This window comes from Pelobates fuscus, unplaced genomic scaffold, assembly GCF_036172605.1.
Source record: "Pelobates fuscus isolate aPelFus1 unplaced genomic scaffold, aPelFus1.pri H_1, whole genome shotgun sequence".
NCBI lineage: Eukaryota > Metazoa > Chordata > Amphibia > Anura > Pelobatidae > Pelobates > Pelobates fuscus.
In genome coordinates this window covers 27183-45687 of record NW_026961990.1, presented here as the reverse complement: position 1 = coordinate 45687, position 18505 = coordinate 27183, and the positions used below count along the sequence as shown (strand labels likewise).

At 44.2% G+C, this 18505-nt stretch overlaps 1 protein-coding gene across 1 annotated transcript in view; it reads right to left on the bottom strand.

The window, feature by feature from the left end:
• Positions 1–11275, bottom strand: part of LOC134585304 (E3 ubiquitin-protein ligase RNF213-like) — an 86227-nt gene extending 74952 nt beyond the window's left edge. Inside the window, exons 1-2 of the mRNA XM_063440724.1 lie at positions 11046–11275; positions 5824–5982 (exon numbers count right to left, since the gene is read on the bottom strand). Of these exons, the coding sequence (XP_063296794.1) occupies positions 5824–5982; positions 11046–11275 (389 nt within the window). The remainder of the gene's footprint in view (positions 1–5823; positions 5983–11045) is intronic.
• Between the last annotated feature and the right edge of the window lie 7230 nt (positions 11276–18505).

Below are 18505 nucleotides of genomic sequence, written 5' to 3'. Positions count from 1 at the left end.
ACTAAACTGGTTCATGGATTGCAGGATAAAACTTACCAGGAAAGGTTAAAGGATCTTAACATGTATAGCATGGAGGAAAGACAAGACAGGGGGGATATGATAGAAACATTTAAATACATAAAGGGAATCAACACAGTAAAGGAGGAGACTATATTTAAAAGAAGAAAAACTACCACAACAAGAGGACATAGTCTTAAATTAGAGGGACAAAGGTTTAAAAATAATATCAGGAAGTATTACTTTACTGAGAGGGTAGTGGATGCATGGAAGAGCCTTCCAGCTGAAGTGGTAGAGGTTAACACAGTAAAGGAGTTTAAGCATGTGTGGGATAGGCATAAGGCTATCCTAACTATAAGATAAGGCCAGGGATTAATGAAAGTATTTAGAAAATTGGGCAGACTAGATGGGCCAAATTGATCTTATCTGCCGTCACATTCTATGTTTCTAAAGGGACACTCCAGGTTCCCACACACGTTAGATGAACTGTGTAGGTTAGGTTACAGTTAGTTATACTGGGTGGGTTTATATTGTTAAAGGGACACTCCAGGCTCCCACACGTTAGGTGCTCTGTGTAGGTCAGGTTACAGTTAGTTATACTGGGTGGGTTTATATTTATTTATTTTATTTTTTTATTTCTAAAATATTTTAAAAGGAAAGATACGTTGCGATTTCTCTCGTTTTCAAGTATGTCCTGGGTCCACAAAACATTGCATTGATACATTATGGTACAATAAAATACAAAATTAATATTAATACACGATATATACAAAATTCAACATAGAACAGGTAGGAAATATATAATCAACCATGACAGGTGCATTCTGTTTTGAGATATGTAGAGAGGGATCTCTTAAAGGACTTTAGGCTTGGAAAAGATTTTAAATTGTGCGGGAGGTCGTTCCATAATTGCAGCGCTCTGTAGGAGAAGGAGGATCGGGCTGCTTTCTTTTTGTATTGAGGTAGTCTAAATAAAGTGCTGGTACTGGATTGGAGGTTATAGGAGGTGAGAACAGCCGAGGAGAGCATTCTGCTCAGGTAGGGTGGGAGCTTCCCAGAAAAGCTCTTAAACACAAGGCTGGAAAGATGAAGGGTGCGTCTGGATTCCAGCAACAGCCAGCTTAGTTATTTTAGCATGTCACAATGGTGGGTCCTGTAATTACATTGTAGCGCAGAACGAGTTATACAATGTATTGAGTTTATTAATGCGGGATTGTGGTGCAGATGCATATACTACATATACTACATCCCCATAATCAATGATTAGCATATTAAAGGGACACTCCAGGCTCCCACACACGTGCACCGTGTAGGTTAGGTTACAGTTAGTTATACTGGGTGGGTTTATATTATTAAAGGGACACTCTAGGCTCCCGCACACGTTAGATGCACTGTGTAGGTTAGATTACAGTTAGTTATACTGGGTGGGTTTATATTATTAAAGGGACACTCTAGGCTCCCGCACACGTTAGATGCACTGTGTAGGTTAGGTTACAGTTAGTTATACTGGGTGGGTTTATATTATTAAAGGGACACTCCAGGCTCCCACACATGTTAGGTGCACTGTGAAGGTTAGGTTACAGTTATACTGGGTGGGTTTATATTATTAAAGGGACACTCCAGGCTCCCATACACGTTAGTTGCGCTGTGTAGGTTTGCGCTGTGTATGTCTTTTGTATGGTAAAAGGTTACTTAAACCATTTGTAAGTAATGTTTTAATTTATTATAGAATGCCCTATTGGGTATTGCTCACCAGGTTACCCCCCATAACATGCAGGATAAAATGGCTCCGCTCTACGCTCCCTTCCGACATCACAGGCTCGCTTGCTCAGTCCAATCAAATGCTTGTCAAACCGAAGCATTTGACTGGACCATTCTCACTGAAATTCCAACCCAGTCAAAAGATATACCGAGGGGGGCGGGGCCGGGCCGCCGAGCTGAGCGGCAGCCGCCCTAGCTAGCTCCGGCAATGAGCAGCCTAAATATGGAGAAAAACTGCTTTAAAAGCCCACCTGGACCCGAGACAAATACGGGCATCGAATGAGAGGTGGACCGGGAACATATCACATGAGCCTCAGCCCGATCATGGTTGAATTATCCGCCCGACGAGCAGGTTAAGCCCACGGGGCCTACGCACATGTGTCGAGACAACACGGCAGAGGGAGAGGGGGTGACCCGGCCCCGCTCCCCCCCCTCGGGCCGACGGGGGTGATCCCGGCCCATAAGTCACATCTCCGGAGCCTGGAGGAGAGGGGCCCACATTATGGGGAACCCTCCCTTATGAAGAGCCAAGATGGCCGCAGAATGTGCTAGCTGCAGGGAGGTACGCGGGGTCGCCTGGGCCTCCGGGGTGGCGGATCCCACAGATAGACCCCTCCAGGCGGCAGAATGGACGGCGCGGAGCCGGCCCTTACCCCAGGATTTGGTGGTGGTCCAGGGAGGGATGCCCCCAACTTTGTGAGCCCTGTGTCGTTGAGGCGAGCTGGACCCCCGGCGGACCGGTGGCCGGGGGAGCGAGCACCAGTGACATGCATGTGACCGGAGAAGGGTGAGGCACCAAGGGGCTGGAGCTCCGACGGGGCACTGCAGGAGCTGGGGAAGTGCAGGGGATAAGGGGCCGAGGACTTTTCAGGGGTGGAAGTCTGCCGGGCTGCTGACATCCCTGAGTGCCCACAGCACTGCGGTGCACCCGGCTGCACGGCCAGAGCAGGCCTGGATGGAGAAATGGGGGAGACGGATGCACCGGAGGTGCTAAGGAGACCCTGCAACGACCGACCGACTGAACACATGGGAGCACCCTTGGCATGAGCGTGCCAAAGTGAGGAGCGGCCTGCACAGTTGCACCGTACCTTACCAGCCCCGGCTATACCACCTCCAGCGGAGAGACTTTTTTTTTTCTTATTATTATTATTACTTACTTCGCCTGAGCTCTGTCCCAAGCAAGGAATAAATAATGCAACGAAGGACAGATAAGGATAAAGGGACAGTATTTCGATAATTCGATTGAGAAACCGTTCTCTATGCAATCTTAGCTTTCCCTTGCTTTGATTATTTGATACTCGTTGGTCCTTATTAAGTTAGCTTAAAATGCTGAAGGGATTCATAGTTTATGCTATAATACCCATAGGGGTCAATGATTGATGTTGTTTATAGCGGCGTATATAATAGCTGCCAGCTACGTGACAAGCCGTGGAGTAGCTTCTTTCGAAATACCTAATAACCAGATAGCTTTATTATATATTAAGCCAGGCTATTACAATGCGTTCTACATGCTTGTAGCTTTAACTGTACTGCTTATGTACTACCTGACCATGCACTAACTTATTTAAAACTGCATGATTTGCTTGCATCAGGCCTCCGAAATCCGATAGATCGGGGAGCCTTACTACCCGTGAGTAAGTTATCAGGCCGTTCTACATCGCAATATATCTCTCATTGCACTACATATATGACTGCATATATAATGAACATGCTCGCCTCATATAACTAGCATCATCAACATTACCAACACGGTTCTTAAACGATAGACTGCTGATGGGACTATTATCAGTATAGCCTTGAACCAGTTATAGGCACAGGCACGCTGACGGCTGTAAATACATTAAGCTTTTCAGTCCCGCGCAGCGGAAAATCTGATTCTTATATTTACTTATATACCTAGGCCACATGTAACATTAGAGAACACATACGATTATAGGACGCAACCAGGTGCAGACGTTAATGTTACCACAGTTGACAAACTAACAGTCTTTCATTGCCTTTTTTACTACATTAGCTCGCTACGACATGCTTTTGAGTGTGATGCTTACTTCTGAAAAGCCTATGTATACTTAATGTATGTGAATGTGTATACATTGTCCTATATAAATGCGCTAATATACCAGTCCAATGCCTTTGATATACCATATGCTGCAAAGTCAATGTACATCTAAAGTATTCTATTGCTTGTTTATTCTGATTTATATGCCTCTGCGCAGGCAACCATATGTTATTTTCAGATTCATAAAATGTCTGCTCACGCTTTTTGGTTTGCGACATTAATAAACATATTTAAAACAAAAGATATACCGAGACAAAGTAGGGACTACTGGAGTTGTGTGGTGTGTGTCAAAGGTGCCCGGGAGTGGAAATCCCTAACATCCTGGGTTTGGTTCGGTGGACAGTTAAAGTCACCACAGATTATCACGCGACACTGTTTGTACTTGCCTATCTTCACAAAGCTTTTGTGCAGAAACCAAATTTGGATTTCCCCTTAAGAGCCCCAAGGGCTGGCCACAAGTGGGGCTGGAGGGGGACAGTAAGCCAGTCGTTAGTCTTTTTTTATAACAGTTGACATGCTCCTACCCACGGCATGGTGAGTTGGGGCATGTGGGTGGATTTAATCTTCATTATTGACCAACATAAGCATTAACATTAGGCTGAGGGCAGGCATATAGCAAGCACATCTCCACGCCGCTTCTTTTGTTAATGATTACAAGGAGGGAGCTGCGAGTTGGTAGCTCCTACCATGTTTAACTAAACTACTGTTACAAATGAAAGAAAGAACGAATTGCATTTCGTCCAACAAGCAACACCAACAGGTGTAAGGGGGTGTGAAGATAAATACAACATAATAAGAATTAGGAGGCACACACAGGGAGGTGTGAGGGTGCAGACATGCAGAACTAGAAGTGCTGCAATACACAAAACCTTTGGGGGGGAAGGTCCATTAGATTATCTCTCCCCAGATGCCAAATAATCTAGGTACACATCTGCTAACATGGAAGTGTGAACTTTCACAAAAGCAATATTCAGAAAGAAGGACAAGGCCACAAGGGCTCAAGGGATCCTCGATTTGAGTCTAACCTCTTGAAAATAGTTTGGCATTGAACTGACGGTGTGTGAGGGGCATTCCTCCACCATAACCACTGTTTATGGTACTTAAAAGTACCCCTACTGTGAAACCAGGATGTTGATCTATCACTTTGAAGTGGTAGAGGTTAACACAGTGAGGGAGTTTAAGCATGCATGGGATAGGCATAAGGCTATCCTAACTATAAGATAAGGCCAGGGACTAATTAAAAGTATTTAGAAATTATTGGGCAGACTAGATGGGCTGAATGGTTCTTATCTGCCATCACATTCCATGTTTCTATGTGTCATTTAAAATAATATATTTAGTATTGTAATTTTTGATATTTTATACTTTATTAGATAATCGATTTCTGAATAAATTACAAGATGGCACAAAATGTCAAAAATATATTTTATCTTTTAATTTAATTTGCCAATTTATTGAAAAAAAATATAAGTACAATCCTAAATTTTGCAGTGCTTTTTTTTGGAAGCTGAAAAAGATATGTGGGCTTAGCTTGAGCTGTGAGCAGCAGGAGTAAAAAAAAGTCAAACGGCATGCAGTGGTGGATATGGAGCTTGGAGTGTTTCTTTGAAATCCCTCTAACATTCTCCTAGGGACGACTTTCTTATTAAGCTCCACTTCCTTTGTCCAGTTTTCCTACAATACTTACCTTTCTATCCTGTCCTTCTTCTGTTGCCTCGCAAGATTTTCAAGTGCCACACATGCCCAGTTCAATTTTAACCTCTAACAGCTTATATCACTGCCAGCAGTTAAAATGAGGATCCGGTACCACCAAAAATAAAGAATAAAAATAAGTGCAGCTGTTTTAGCTGAGACTCTGTTGAGGTGTACAGTTGGAGGGGGTGGGGGGAAGCTAAAAAAAAAAGTTCAAGATCATATGCACATCCAGAACACACTTTCATATTTTATGCTGTTACAAACATTAAATAAACTAAAACATGTTTCAAATAAAGATTCTCATTACTTACCTTTGCCAGCGCATTTCACAGACTGCACCTCTCCAGTCCTCGAATTCTTTCATCCCTCCAGCTCTCACCAAAACTTTATCGTTCCCAGGATCAATGTTGAAGTTTTTAGAAACAATGATATGAAAATATACGGTAACATAATGTTCTGGATCAGACACCCTGCAGACACAAAATAAGATCAAACATAAGTCCAAAGCTCAGTAATGTGACTAAAATTTATTACTGTTTTTGTCTAGACACCCTCTTGGTTATGGTATTACATAACTATTAGGGTTTCTGGTAGCCTGAATCCTTAAAACATCAGTAATAATGTATAGGAAAGTACCTGTCATAATTTTTATTATTATTACTGAAAATAAATGATGTCATTTTATATATATAATATGCGTAGGGCATTATTATTGATTATATTTATTTTATTATTTTGTTTATATTGTATTTATTTGATTTTAGTATTCCTAACTCATTACTTGCATCATTTTTGGTTGTGCATTTAATTATAAACGTCAACGTTATAATACATGTATACAATACTAGAGCTTTATGTGTGTGTGTGTGGGGGGGGGGGGGAGGGGGGAGGATTGCCATCACGGCAGATTTTTACTATTAACTGGCCAAACTTTGTATGGTCGTTTCTATGGTCTCACTAGGAAAGCTACACACCACATCAATTAACCCTTTCATGATGTGCTGTTCTCTCCCATGGCACTGAAAGCTAAAGTACAATTAATAAAGTAGTACATGTCCATCTGTAAGACCTCTGCATGTAATTAAAGACAGAAACAAGTTTGAGTAACCCTGGCACACCCCTAACCTTGAAATTCAGCACCAAGTTCTCCCTGCATACTGGTCAGCTAGCGGCACATCATTACCCCTCACTGCAGGGGAAGGTATGTCATGGAGGAAGGCCTAAGGTAGGACTTGGGCAGCACAGAGGTGGGGGACCATGCCACGACACAGAATGTTATGCGTGTTTTTGACGGTCGATTTAACAATAGCCAGCCCAAAATCCTTTTTCCAGGCTCACTAATGGTGATGCAACAGGTAGATTACACTTCAGGCAGTAACTTCAAATATCTCTGTATGTGCAGTGTTTCATAATAGAATTCTGCACATAGAGGCTTTTTGCACCATGACCACAACAAAATGCTGTAGTGGTCATGGTGCTTTGAGTAACCCTTTAACATGTCTTTCAGCTATTCAAAAGTGGTACACCAGGGAATTGTACCCAAGAAGGGCGCGAGCCTACCATTAGACACATTTGGACGATACTCAGGGCACTAGTACCCTGCAAAGAACAGTAAAACAGTGCTCACTCAGTGGGCTGGCCTGTAGGATTGACAAGCAGCGTGATGTGCATTCACGCCAGGCTGACCGTTGAGTAATTCAGGCATACCTGCCCCCTTTCCAAGCTGTGCCCCGTTTACCACACTCACACCAGCATCCCGCTTCTCAAGAAACCAATGTTGGGGGGTATTCTATTCTTTAGCACTCCACACATAGAGTCACATTTCTTTTTGGTACTGCTCTGCAAAAGTGAAACCATTTGCTCAAGCAGCATTGATAGATAACATCAGCCTAAAAACGGTTTAAAACTTAAAAGTAAGAAAGCCCCAGAGCACTCCAGACACCATAATAATCTCACTGGCATAGTGAACATATAGCTGAACAATTTCTTTTATTGTTTTGATTGAAGGATAAAAAAATCATGAAGTGATTTGTTACCACTGGATAGATCCTAAATATATATATATATATATATATATATATATATATATATATAGGAAACATGGGGGGATGTTCCTATTTAGCCTTGTACTGCAGAGAGCCTCAGATGGAATATTTTCCCAAGTAAGTGGTTAATCTCATAAGAGCAGACATTAGACTGTGAGAGTAGGACCTGCCAAAGATGGGGTACATTGACGTTGTGGCAGGCTTATGCAATGTATGATCATATAATGTAACTAAATCCCCATTTTTTTGCCTAGATTAGGTGTTTTTAAAAAAACTTTTACAAACTAATAAAATCTGTCAACATTGAAGTTGCTGTTTAGTAGATAGGAGAGTGCGCTGGATCTTGTGTATTTATTATATATATATATATATATATATATATATATCACACGGCAGAAACCAATACCATATATGTATATCACAGGATTGATGCCAATACCATATATATCACAGGTTAGATATCAATATAAATATATATATATATATATATATATATAAGAAAAATAGAAATCCCCTGCACTCCAACTGAATAAAAGTATCTGTACCTGGTGCTCTGGTGGCTCAATTGTAGAGGAAAACAGGATACCGGCACTCAAGGTTTTCTTCAAAGTAATTTTTACTGTACAAATAAATTTGTACAGTAAAAATTACTTTGAAGAAAACCTTGAGTGCCGGTATCCTGTTTTCCTCTATATATATATATATATATATATATATATATATATATATATATATATATCACACGGCAGAAACCAATACCATATATGTATATCACAGGATTGATACCAATACCATATATATCACAGGTTAGATATCAATACTATATATATATATATATATATATATATATATATATATATATATATATATTGTGATCCTTGTTTGTAGATAGCACGGTCCTCTAGGGTAAACAACAGGCACAGTCCTTTGGCTTTTATATAATCCAGGCAACTTTATTGTAAATCCACACAGGAGACAGCAGTAAATTAAAACATAAATCCCTTTAAACAAAAACCTAGCTCGTCTGAGCACTAACTAATATCAGGTTCCCTATCTCTCAGGGGTTAAACTAAAACAAAACAATATTGGTTTCACCAACCTAATTCTTTGTCCGCTCTCAGCACTCCCAGTGCTCCAAGCCAGCCTTGACTGCTTCCCTTTCTGCACTCCCAGTGCTCCAAACCAGCCTTGACTGCTTCCTTCCGCACTCCTAGTGCTCCAAGCCAGCCTTGACTGCTTCCTTGACTGCACTCCCAGTGCCTAGTCTCCTTCACTCTCTCACTGGAGAGAACAGTGTGGCGAAACCAACCTCACCACTGGGCCCTGGAGAAGCCTGTTTGCCCGCCTCCTACCTGCTGACTATGGCCCCTGGGTTATTTGGGGCATATTGTATTTTATTGTGCGACTGCTAGCCCTTTAAGCACAGGGAATGGTATTTTATTGTGCTGCTGCTGGCCCTTTAAGAACTGTCTGGGGACATATTGAGACTTTGGGTAACAATACCCTTTAAGACTATGGCCCCTGAAAACGTATGGACTTTTATTGGGTGTGTATGGCCCTTTAAGAACCGTCTGGGGACATCTTATAACTGTGGTGAACAATGCTCATTTAAGACTATGTCCCCAGACCTGTAAAATAACTTGTTCCTGGCTTTCTCACACTTGGTTCAGTAAATAGGGCTTACTGAACCAAGTACCACACAGGCGGACCACCCAGAAGTTAAAGTGTGAAGGCAATTTACCTCCCAGGCTGTGAGGTTACTGCAGGTTAATTGCCGACCACTGGGTGGCCTCAGTTCGTGCAAACGAACACGTGGCGGCGGCCATCTTTGTTCATTCAGATGCGGTCAGCGGTGTATGCTAAAGATTCTGTGGAACTGAAATCGGCTACACATTTTACCGAACACCGCTGACCCTTACCTTCTCCATCATTTCGTTTTTCAGCTCCAGAGACTAAGTCCCGTTCGAAATGGGACTTAGTCGTTTTTCGGCATGAAATTGACCGACCGCACAGCCCAAATCTATGGAACTGTTTTGGGCAGGAAAATGTGCTTGCGGTCGGTCATAAAGGGACCTCCAGCTAACTTTTGATCCACTGGAGGGATTTGGCTGATTTTTGGAAGTGTTTATGTTTAAAGTGTGCTGATTCCAAATATGTAATGAATTGTTATGAATATTAGATGTATGGTTTTAAAGTTATAGCACATGTATAAAAACGGTATTTTCCCTGGCTGTAATAATTATGTTAACTGGTTATCTGAGGGGAGGGAACCTGGGGGTTGTAACCATTATGCTATTGGTTGTTTTGTCCCTCCCTGTGGGCGGTCCTGTATTCTCAACAACTGTAATAAAAGCCAGGCTGGATGTGCCAGTCCAGAGTTCCTGTTTTACCCTCAAAGTGAAGTGTCGTCTCATTATTGGGGGAAGGATTTATTGCATGCTGTTCCAGTTGACTGCTAGGAGTGTAAGCCTATTCGCATGGTTTTTCCTATTCAGCTGTATACAGGATTCAGAGGCTTGAGAGCATTCATATGCTTCTCAGATTCGGTGATTGTGGTGTCTGCCAGAGTGCTTGGAGTCCTCAGGAAACGCTAGGAGCATCCATTAACGGAGGTACCAAGTTGGGGTGCCAGGTGATCCGTTACAAACAGCCTCTCTCCTACCTGCTTCCTGAGAGGAAGCCAGCAATCCCCCTGTACCTGCCTAGCAGAGAGTGGTTTATTCCCACTGCTACAGCTGATTATCTGCAGCTGAGCAGTGGGTTGGAGACAGTCCAAAAAACCCTGGCCTGGATCTATGTCTCCCAAGAAAACCACCAAACTGTGGAGTGGAGCATTGGCCCACCCTTCTCTCCAAATGCTCCACCCCAGGGGCCCATAACTAAACCTAGCTTTGTGTTGTGCAACACACAAACTACATATACTCCCCCTGGGGTTAAATAGCCTCTCTGCCTTTGCTTTATCACATATCCTCCTCCCCAGCTCAGACCCATCGGGTCGAGCGGCCTTAGAACACAAACCGTGAACACTCACATCACCTAGGGCTGTACCAGCCCTGACTTGCTCCTCAGTTACAGGAAGTGGCCTATTGTAGATGGCTGCTACCTTGCTCCCTTGTAGTTTAAGGAACCCCCATCCAATAGGATAACCCAAATAGTTAGCCTCCTCTAATCCGAGATAACACTTAGTGTTAGTGGTCAAACCGGAAGCCCTTACATTATTCACAGCTAACTGGACCTTCGTCAGGTGTGCTTCCCAGTCCACCCTGTGAATTAACACATCACCAAGGGAGGCAGCTGCATACTCTCTGTGGGGCCAAAGTATACTATTCATCAAATGCAAAAAGGGGGCCGTTGCACCATGCAACCTGAATGGCAGTATTTTATGTTGCCATAACCCCTCGGGAGTAGAAAACGCTGCCCTTCCCTTTGCTTTCTCTGTCAGGAGAACCTGCCAATACCCTATGATCAGGTCCAAGGTACTCAGATACCTGGCCTTACTTATTCGCTCTTGCATTTGAGCTACATGTACTATAGGGCATTTAACATTTACAACTTCTGTGACAAACTCTACTTTGGGGTATGTGCGGGTGTCACCATGTGTACACACAATATCAATCATTTGTCCTGTATCACATGGCTCTGGCTGGAGCAGAACACTTTTCAAAGTAGCCTCACTCCCTGAATCAATTAGTGCTTGTGCACTCTTCCCTACCACCATCACCACAGTTATCTGTGCTGTAACACCACCAGTCACCATACACCTCTTTAAGCAAGTCAATACAATCCTATGCAGAGCCCTTATTACTATGTCATATTGTATTGGCTCTTCACTCTCAGGACAGTTATGTGCAATATGTCCTTGCATGTGGCTGTTGAAGCATCCGAGTTGTTTCTCAGTCTGGTCTCGTAGTCAAAATGGGACTCTTAGGTACGTTCTACCATCATAGTTATATTGTCCCGGGCTCAGTGTCAGGTTTTGTCCTCTCTTTCCATTTTCCCCGCTTATCTGGTTGCTAGCGGATCTAGGCTGAGGAGCAATACTGTGTGGCTCCTTAGTAGCCAAGTTCCTCTCAATCATCAGCTGCATCCACATCCACAGCAGCTTCTGGTTTGATACTCTCTCAGTGTCCAAGTTACTTTCAAACGCAAACTTTACAAAGGCTTTGCTTGTAACTGACTTTTCTATATCACTTATAAATCTGATTCCTTCATGAGACGAATTTGCTGGGTGCTCAACCTCTTCAAGACCTGGTTCTGTCACCAGCTCATCTTTCCTTTGCCTGGTTTCCTCCCCAGGGGTATCCTCTGATTGCTCGGCCTTGAGCAGCCACCTCTCAATGTTAGCAATACTTTCCTCTGGGCTGTCTGGCGGTCTCCCTGCTCCCTCAGGGGTGTACAGAGACGCAGTTATGGCCTCTCGCTGGGTCATGACAGCCCCGGTATCAAACAGCCTGTCAGGCAGTCCGAGTCCCGCCTTTAATTCCATGACTGTGTTCCCAGAATGTGGCAGCTGTTCCAGGTAGTCAGTGCGCCCAGGCCTTGTAGCAGGTGTCTCCGAAATATTTAATTCTGCTATGCCAATGTCACCCACTTTGTCACTTTCGCCTTGGTCTGGCTTAGCTGCGGAAGTACCCATCTTATCATCACAGCATGGTTCTGTAACTGTCGCTCTCTCTTCGCTTAGATCAGAAGTGGCTACTTTGCCTTTCTTATTGTGACTTTGTTTTGCCACTACTTCTCTGCCCAACTGTTCAACAGCTGGTCGACATTCTTGGGTAGCCTCGGCTACTAAACAGTGCACCGCATTGTTATACTCAACTGGGGTGCCTTGCTGCTCTCCATTTTGCTCAGCTCCTCTGCTGTTGTCTTCTCTGACTCCCCAAGTCAGTCTGCTTTCCATGCCCTTGACTTGTTCATTTGGGTGTACATAGGTGGCTTCTGCTTCATGTTTCTTTCCCTGGCTGTATACACTAGCTTTACTTACACCTTCTGGGTGGTTTTTGCTTACCACCAACACTCGGCCTTGCATACATCTTTTTCTCATCCTTGCAGTTTTCTTTAGGATGTTTCTGCATGCTTTAGTCTTATCACCTTTACATGGTGTATTTTTACTTGTCTCTTTCTTTATAGCACAAACCGACTTTACCCTACTGGCCTCAGTCACAGTCTTTCTTTCTCCTTTTGTTGCCTTGGGAAGATTTATCAGTACCTTTCTGTTTCCAAATGTCTTTCCAGCTTTCTCTTGAAACATGCAAGATTCAGTTTCTGAGCTTGAAAATGTTTTTGTTTCCAACTCTTTTTCTAAGACTTCATCTGTTGTGATGTCACTCAGAGCAAGTTTGAGGCTTTCACGTGAAGCTGCAATGTTTTGATTTTCATATAAACACTTGTCAACTTCAGTAATAAGTTTGTCTTGTTCTCCCTTCTGATTCTTCTGCCCTTTCTTGCTTTGGCGCATGTCATCAGTGTCACCATCACTGCCTCTTGACAATTCCGCTTTTTCCTTTAGCTTTGCTGGGCTCTTTACTAACTTTATTTCTTTTTCGTCCCTGGAGGATCCAGCTGGCTTTTCACCCTCTTCCACGTTATCACTACTTTCAGGCTCAGTTATATCCTTCTTGCCTTCTAATTCCGGTTCTCTCTCTTCTGCGTGTTTCACAACATCACTCGTTGCTGCCTCCATGCTTTTCAGCTTGCAAAAGACTTCTTCTACTGCCTCTGTCATCTTATGCAGGATGTCAGTAGCTTGGTTACGGGGTCCCTTGTCCCCACGCTCCCTGTAGGGGGCAATCTGCAAAACCTCAGTAAGGGCAGCTCTATGCTCCTGCTGAGCCTCCCTCAGGTTCATAACCTGTGCAGCCAGGAAATGGTTGGTGTCTTGTTGTATAGCGGTTGCCTCTTGTTGTACAGCGGTTGCCTGTACCAGAGCCTTCAGCAGGTCCTCCATTATAGCACCAAGCAGGTAACAGTCTTAAAGGTACAGTGCTACTTGTTTGATTAACAGGTCTGCCAAAATAAAAGTCCTCAAGCAGACAACCGGATGACTGGCACACCCACAGACCCTTAATGTGCTACTCTGCCCGCATTCTCCACCATATTGTGATCCTTGTTTGTAGATAGCACGGTCCTCTAGGGTAAACAACAGGCACAGTCCTTTGGCTTTTATATAATCCAGGCAACTTTATTGTAAATCCACACAGGAGACAGCAGTAAATGAAAACATAAATCCCTTTAACCCCTTAAGGACCAAACTTCTGGAATAAAAGGGAATCATGACGTGTCACACACGTCATGTGTCCTTAAGGGGTTAAACAAAAACCTAGCTCGTCAGAGCACTAACTAATATCAGGTTCCCTATCTCTCAGGGGTTAAACTAAAACAAAACAATATTGGTTTCACCAACCTAATTCTTTGTCCGCTCTCAGCACTCCCAGTGCTCCAAGCCAGCCTTGACTGCTTCCCTTTCTGCACTCCCAGTGCTCCAAACCAGCCTTGACTGCTTCCTTCCGCACTCCTAGTGCTCCAAGCCAGCCTTGACTGCTTCCTTGACTGCACTCCCAGTGCCTAGTCTCCTTCACTCTCTCACTGGAGAGAACAGCCCCTCTCCTACCTGCTTCCTGAGAGAAAGCCAGCAATCCCCCTATACCTGCCTAGCAGAGAGTGGTTTATTCCCACTGCTACAGCTGATTATCTGCAGCTGAGCAGTGGGTTGGAGACAGTCCAAAAAACCCTGGCCTGGATCTATGTCTCCCAAGAAAACCACCAAACTGTGGAGTGGAGCATTGGCCCACCCTTCTCTCCAAATGCTCCACCCCAGGGGCCCATAACTAAACCTAGCTTTGTGTTGTGCAACACACAAACTACATATACTCCCCCGGGGTTAAATAGCCTCTCTGCCTTCGCTTTATCACAATATATATATATCACACAGCAGAAACCAATACCATATATGTATATCACAGGATTGATGCGAATACCATATATATATCACAGGTTAGATATCAATACTATATATATATATATATATATATATATATATATATCACACGGCAGAAACCAATACCATATATGTATATCACAGGATTGATACCAATACCATATATATCACAGGTTAGATATCAATACTATATATATATATATATATATATATATATATGTGTGTGTGTAGAAAGGCCATTAGGCCTGAATTTGTGGGAGGAGTAAGTCCCCTTCTTAAACCACCAGCCCCTACTCACCTCTGACGTTCGAGTTCAAGTGTCCCTTGATCTACTTCCGGTTCGCGGGTCTTCAGGTTCGCATCACTTCCGATTCGGGGCGTCTTGTGTGTTGGCTGCACGGCTAAAATCCTCCGGTTTCGACGGTCCGGCTTGTTAGCTAACCGTGAGTCTAAACAAGTTACATTCCGGTCACCGGGGGGCCGGAACGCACAACGTCGGAAAATCTTACCGGGGACCACCCACGGTCCCCTCATGCCAGCATCTATGTGCCCCCCCCTCACAAACTTAAAAACTTTCGGTACAAACGTTAATCTGTCAAATTAAATATACATATAAATACATTTGGGGATTATCTCTTCCAGTTATAAAGCTATAAATTGTATAACTATGTGGGAAAGGGATGATGCCAGTAAAGTTTACTATAATAATGTAAGACATTTATTGATTGAAAAAACTTTCATTCATACCTTTCATTGTATTTTCCTGTATCAGTTCACATACCTAGTTTTTGGGCTGTTATCACCACCTAGTGGTTGTTTATGGTATTCTCTGTCCTATTCTGTATAAAATGTAGCTTCCCTGCACTAAATTACAGCAGCAGCTACTAGCACAATATTATACTATGCCTTTACGTACAAGTCAATCTCAATCCTGTTAAAAAATGTTTCTTTGATCTCCACAGATTATACTTTTGTCATATATTTTGTCAAATAATTGCAAAACAGGGGTTCTTCTCCTTAAAAATCCTGGTTGCCGGGGGGCGGGGCCTGGCTGCCGAGCAGGACAGACGTGCAGTGACCTGGCTCCTGCATGTAACGACCTGTTGGGTGACAAATACCCAGGCAAACTAGAGTTAAAACGGCAACAAAGGCATGCTGCAGGTGAGAGATACCCGGGGGCATCCAACGACCCCAAAAACGAGAAGCACACTCCCCGGGAACCCTCACAAGCTACTGGGGCCTACACGAGACCGTAAAGGGGAGAGGCGGCCGCTCTCCTCGACAGCAATGTCACACGCGGTACCCTCGACATGCGGGCCTCCTACCCCCCCCCTATGGACCGGCGGGGGATATCCCGGTCCTCCCTGGACAACAGGGGCGGCTTGACAAGGTCTCACCACAAGATCAAGCCAACAATACAGCGGGGCAGCCCAATACAAGATGCATCCAAGATGGTGGCGGATAGAGAGGCCTCCAGCATCGTGACGGACACGGAGCTCCGACTAGCCGCGATCTTCGACTCCTTTTGGGAGAAGCTGGAGGCACGCATGCGACCTCCCCTCCCGGACACCCTGACAAGAGGCAAGATACAATGCCCGGTCCAGGTGGCCGCACAATGGCAAGCTAACAATCCCACAGGCTCCATGCACCTGAAGGGCCGGCGCCACAGGGGCACTATCCCGAAGAAAGACCTTCCCAGGAATACCAGCGGCAGCCTAAAACAGACCCGGAAGACCGAGAAAGCGAAAAGCACGGAATACTCAAGTCCCCCTTACCGACAAGCTGCAGCCAGCGACGGACATCACGACTACAATATCGCACCTTACTGGAGGCGGGGACGGCGTGAGATGAAGCTCATAACAGCTGCAATTCCGAGCAGGACCACCGAAAGCACTCAAACACAAAAAGGGGTGCCTCACAAGCACAAACAGCAGCTGAGACCAAGGCACACAACGACACCAGAGTGGGACTATGGTATTCCCCTTGCGGGGGTTGGCTGACCGGGACTCTAGACACTACAGATGCCTCATATAGTATCTATCTGCAAATGTTGTAGTTTTAATTGCTTTTCCTTTGATGCTCTACAATTCAATGTTTAGGCCACTTCTCCAAGACACCAATTGGGGGGCCCTCCCTCCTCGTAGTAATCTCTCTACCCCTTAGTCAGGACAACCAGCTATCCTATTTCTGTGGCAATTCAAGAGTTGCAATGGCACCTGAGAAGGTAGTAAATCTTACTAAACTCGATCACACTAACCTAATGTAACATAGCACATACACTTCGGATGTGCCTATCCTCATAATCACTAAGTGCTCCACACTCCCAGACTTCAGCATGCAACTCACTAATACATACACACTATTACTAAGTACTGTTAACTTGTTAACTTTATTTTTATTCTTGCACAATCTTCTATGTACATTCTCATGCATGCGCCATGCTCTCCTCCTATGTCTCTTCTTTAACTATCGCTCCATGACATGTGCGTTATGCTGCCATATTCCAAACTAACGCGAAACTAAACTACTGTTCCAAACATCACGTAAAAAAAAAAAAAATGTGCCCGTATATCATATACCCCAACATGTTATACCAATGTTAACCTATTTTACCGGATGTCGCTGTTGTGGCACAAACCGGCTGTTTGTTCATCCTGTGCACAACCAAAATAAAGAATTAAAAAAAAAAAAAAAAAAAATCCTGGTTGCCATTCTACAATAGCACAAACCGTTTGCTCCTTCCATATTGAAAACCCCTGTTTCTTGTTCTTTAATCAAGGTATAGTACTTATTCTTTAGTTCCTGGTTTGTACTACATTCACACGATACGCCCACTCAGATTTACATCTGTCTCAAAACCCTTAGGTTCTTCTACGATAGCATCAACAGCTTTGCCTCTCCAAAAAATATCTGAAATTATTGTTCCTGCCCCTTACACCCAGGTATAGTATTTTCTTCAAACTTCAGTATTTATTTTACTTCAGTTTTGTTCTTAAGGCCTCAGACAGCCTTCACTGTTCACTCGCCACTCTCTCATATCACTGTCCATGCCCCCCTGTAATGCTTTACGCGCTCATACGCCACGCTCAATCAGATCTACATCTGTCTCATAACCCCTTAGGCCTCTTCTACGATATCACCAACCGCCGGGTCTCTCTTCCACAAATACTCGAAGGTCCAAGTCCCCGGGTATAACCACTATCAAGGTTAGTATCTCACCATCACACAATTCGCCAATTTACCCCATAGATGGTACATGAACTGGCACACAGGGTCTGGGCTTCAGACCTAGCTCACCGAGGCATTTACAGACCCCGCAAAGCCATCTCCCACCTCTACACGGAGGTACGGCCCCACGTCCAAATCATAGTTAAACGCCTCATTCGCTCTTCTACAGGACCATAGTCAGGGTCTCACCTTTCACGACCACACATTTTGAACCTTTTAAATATCATCGAGAGGCCAACATCCCGCCACCACATCTGTGGCAACATAGTCACCTCGCCCAAATCATAGATAGAGCCTCTCACCGCCACTTGGCACTAGCAGGGCCTCATCCGTCACTAGTAAAAATTAAGTTTTTCGCTTCGGCAATAACCTTACAGTCCAGTTCATCTGTGGAATCCCCCCATCCCCCCCCCCCTCCCACCCCTTGTAATAATTCTCTCAGAAGCCCCAAATTGACGATTTGCCTGCTGAGGACATAATATCCACTCCCATCAGACCAGAGTCTCCAGGCATATCTCTCGCCCCTCCTACCCCTACGTCTTTGAGAGCATGGACTATACCAAAAATTACGGCCGAACTTAGGCTTAGAGGCATCCCCTTTCCGGCTACGGCCCGAAAGGCGGAACTATACAGACTTTGTACCCACCAAGCCCCTGAGCCTAGGCGAGGCTCTAGCTCTCAAAGTCCACCATCTGGCGCTGGCACAACCACCCAGGACACCCTTGCGGCAATCCTGGCCAACCTGCAGACCTTAAGCAGCAGGTTAAGCAAGGTGGAGAGTGC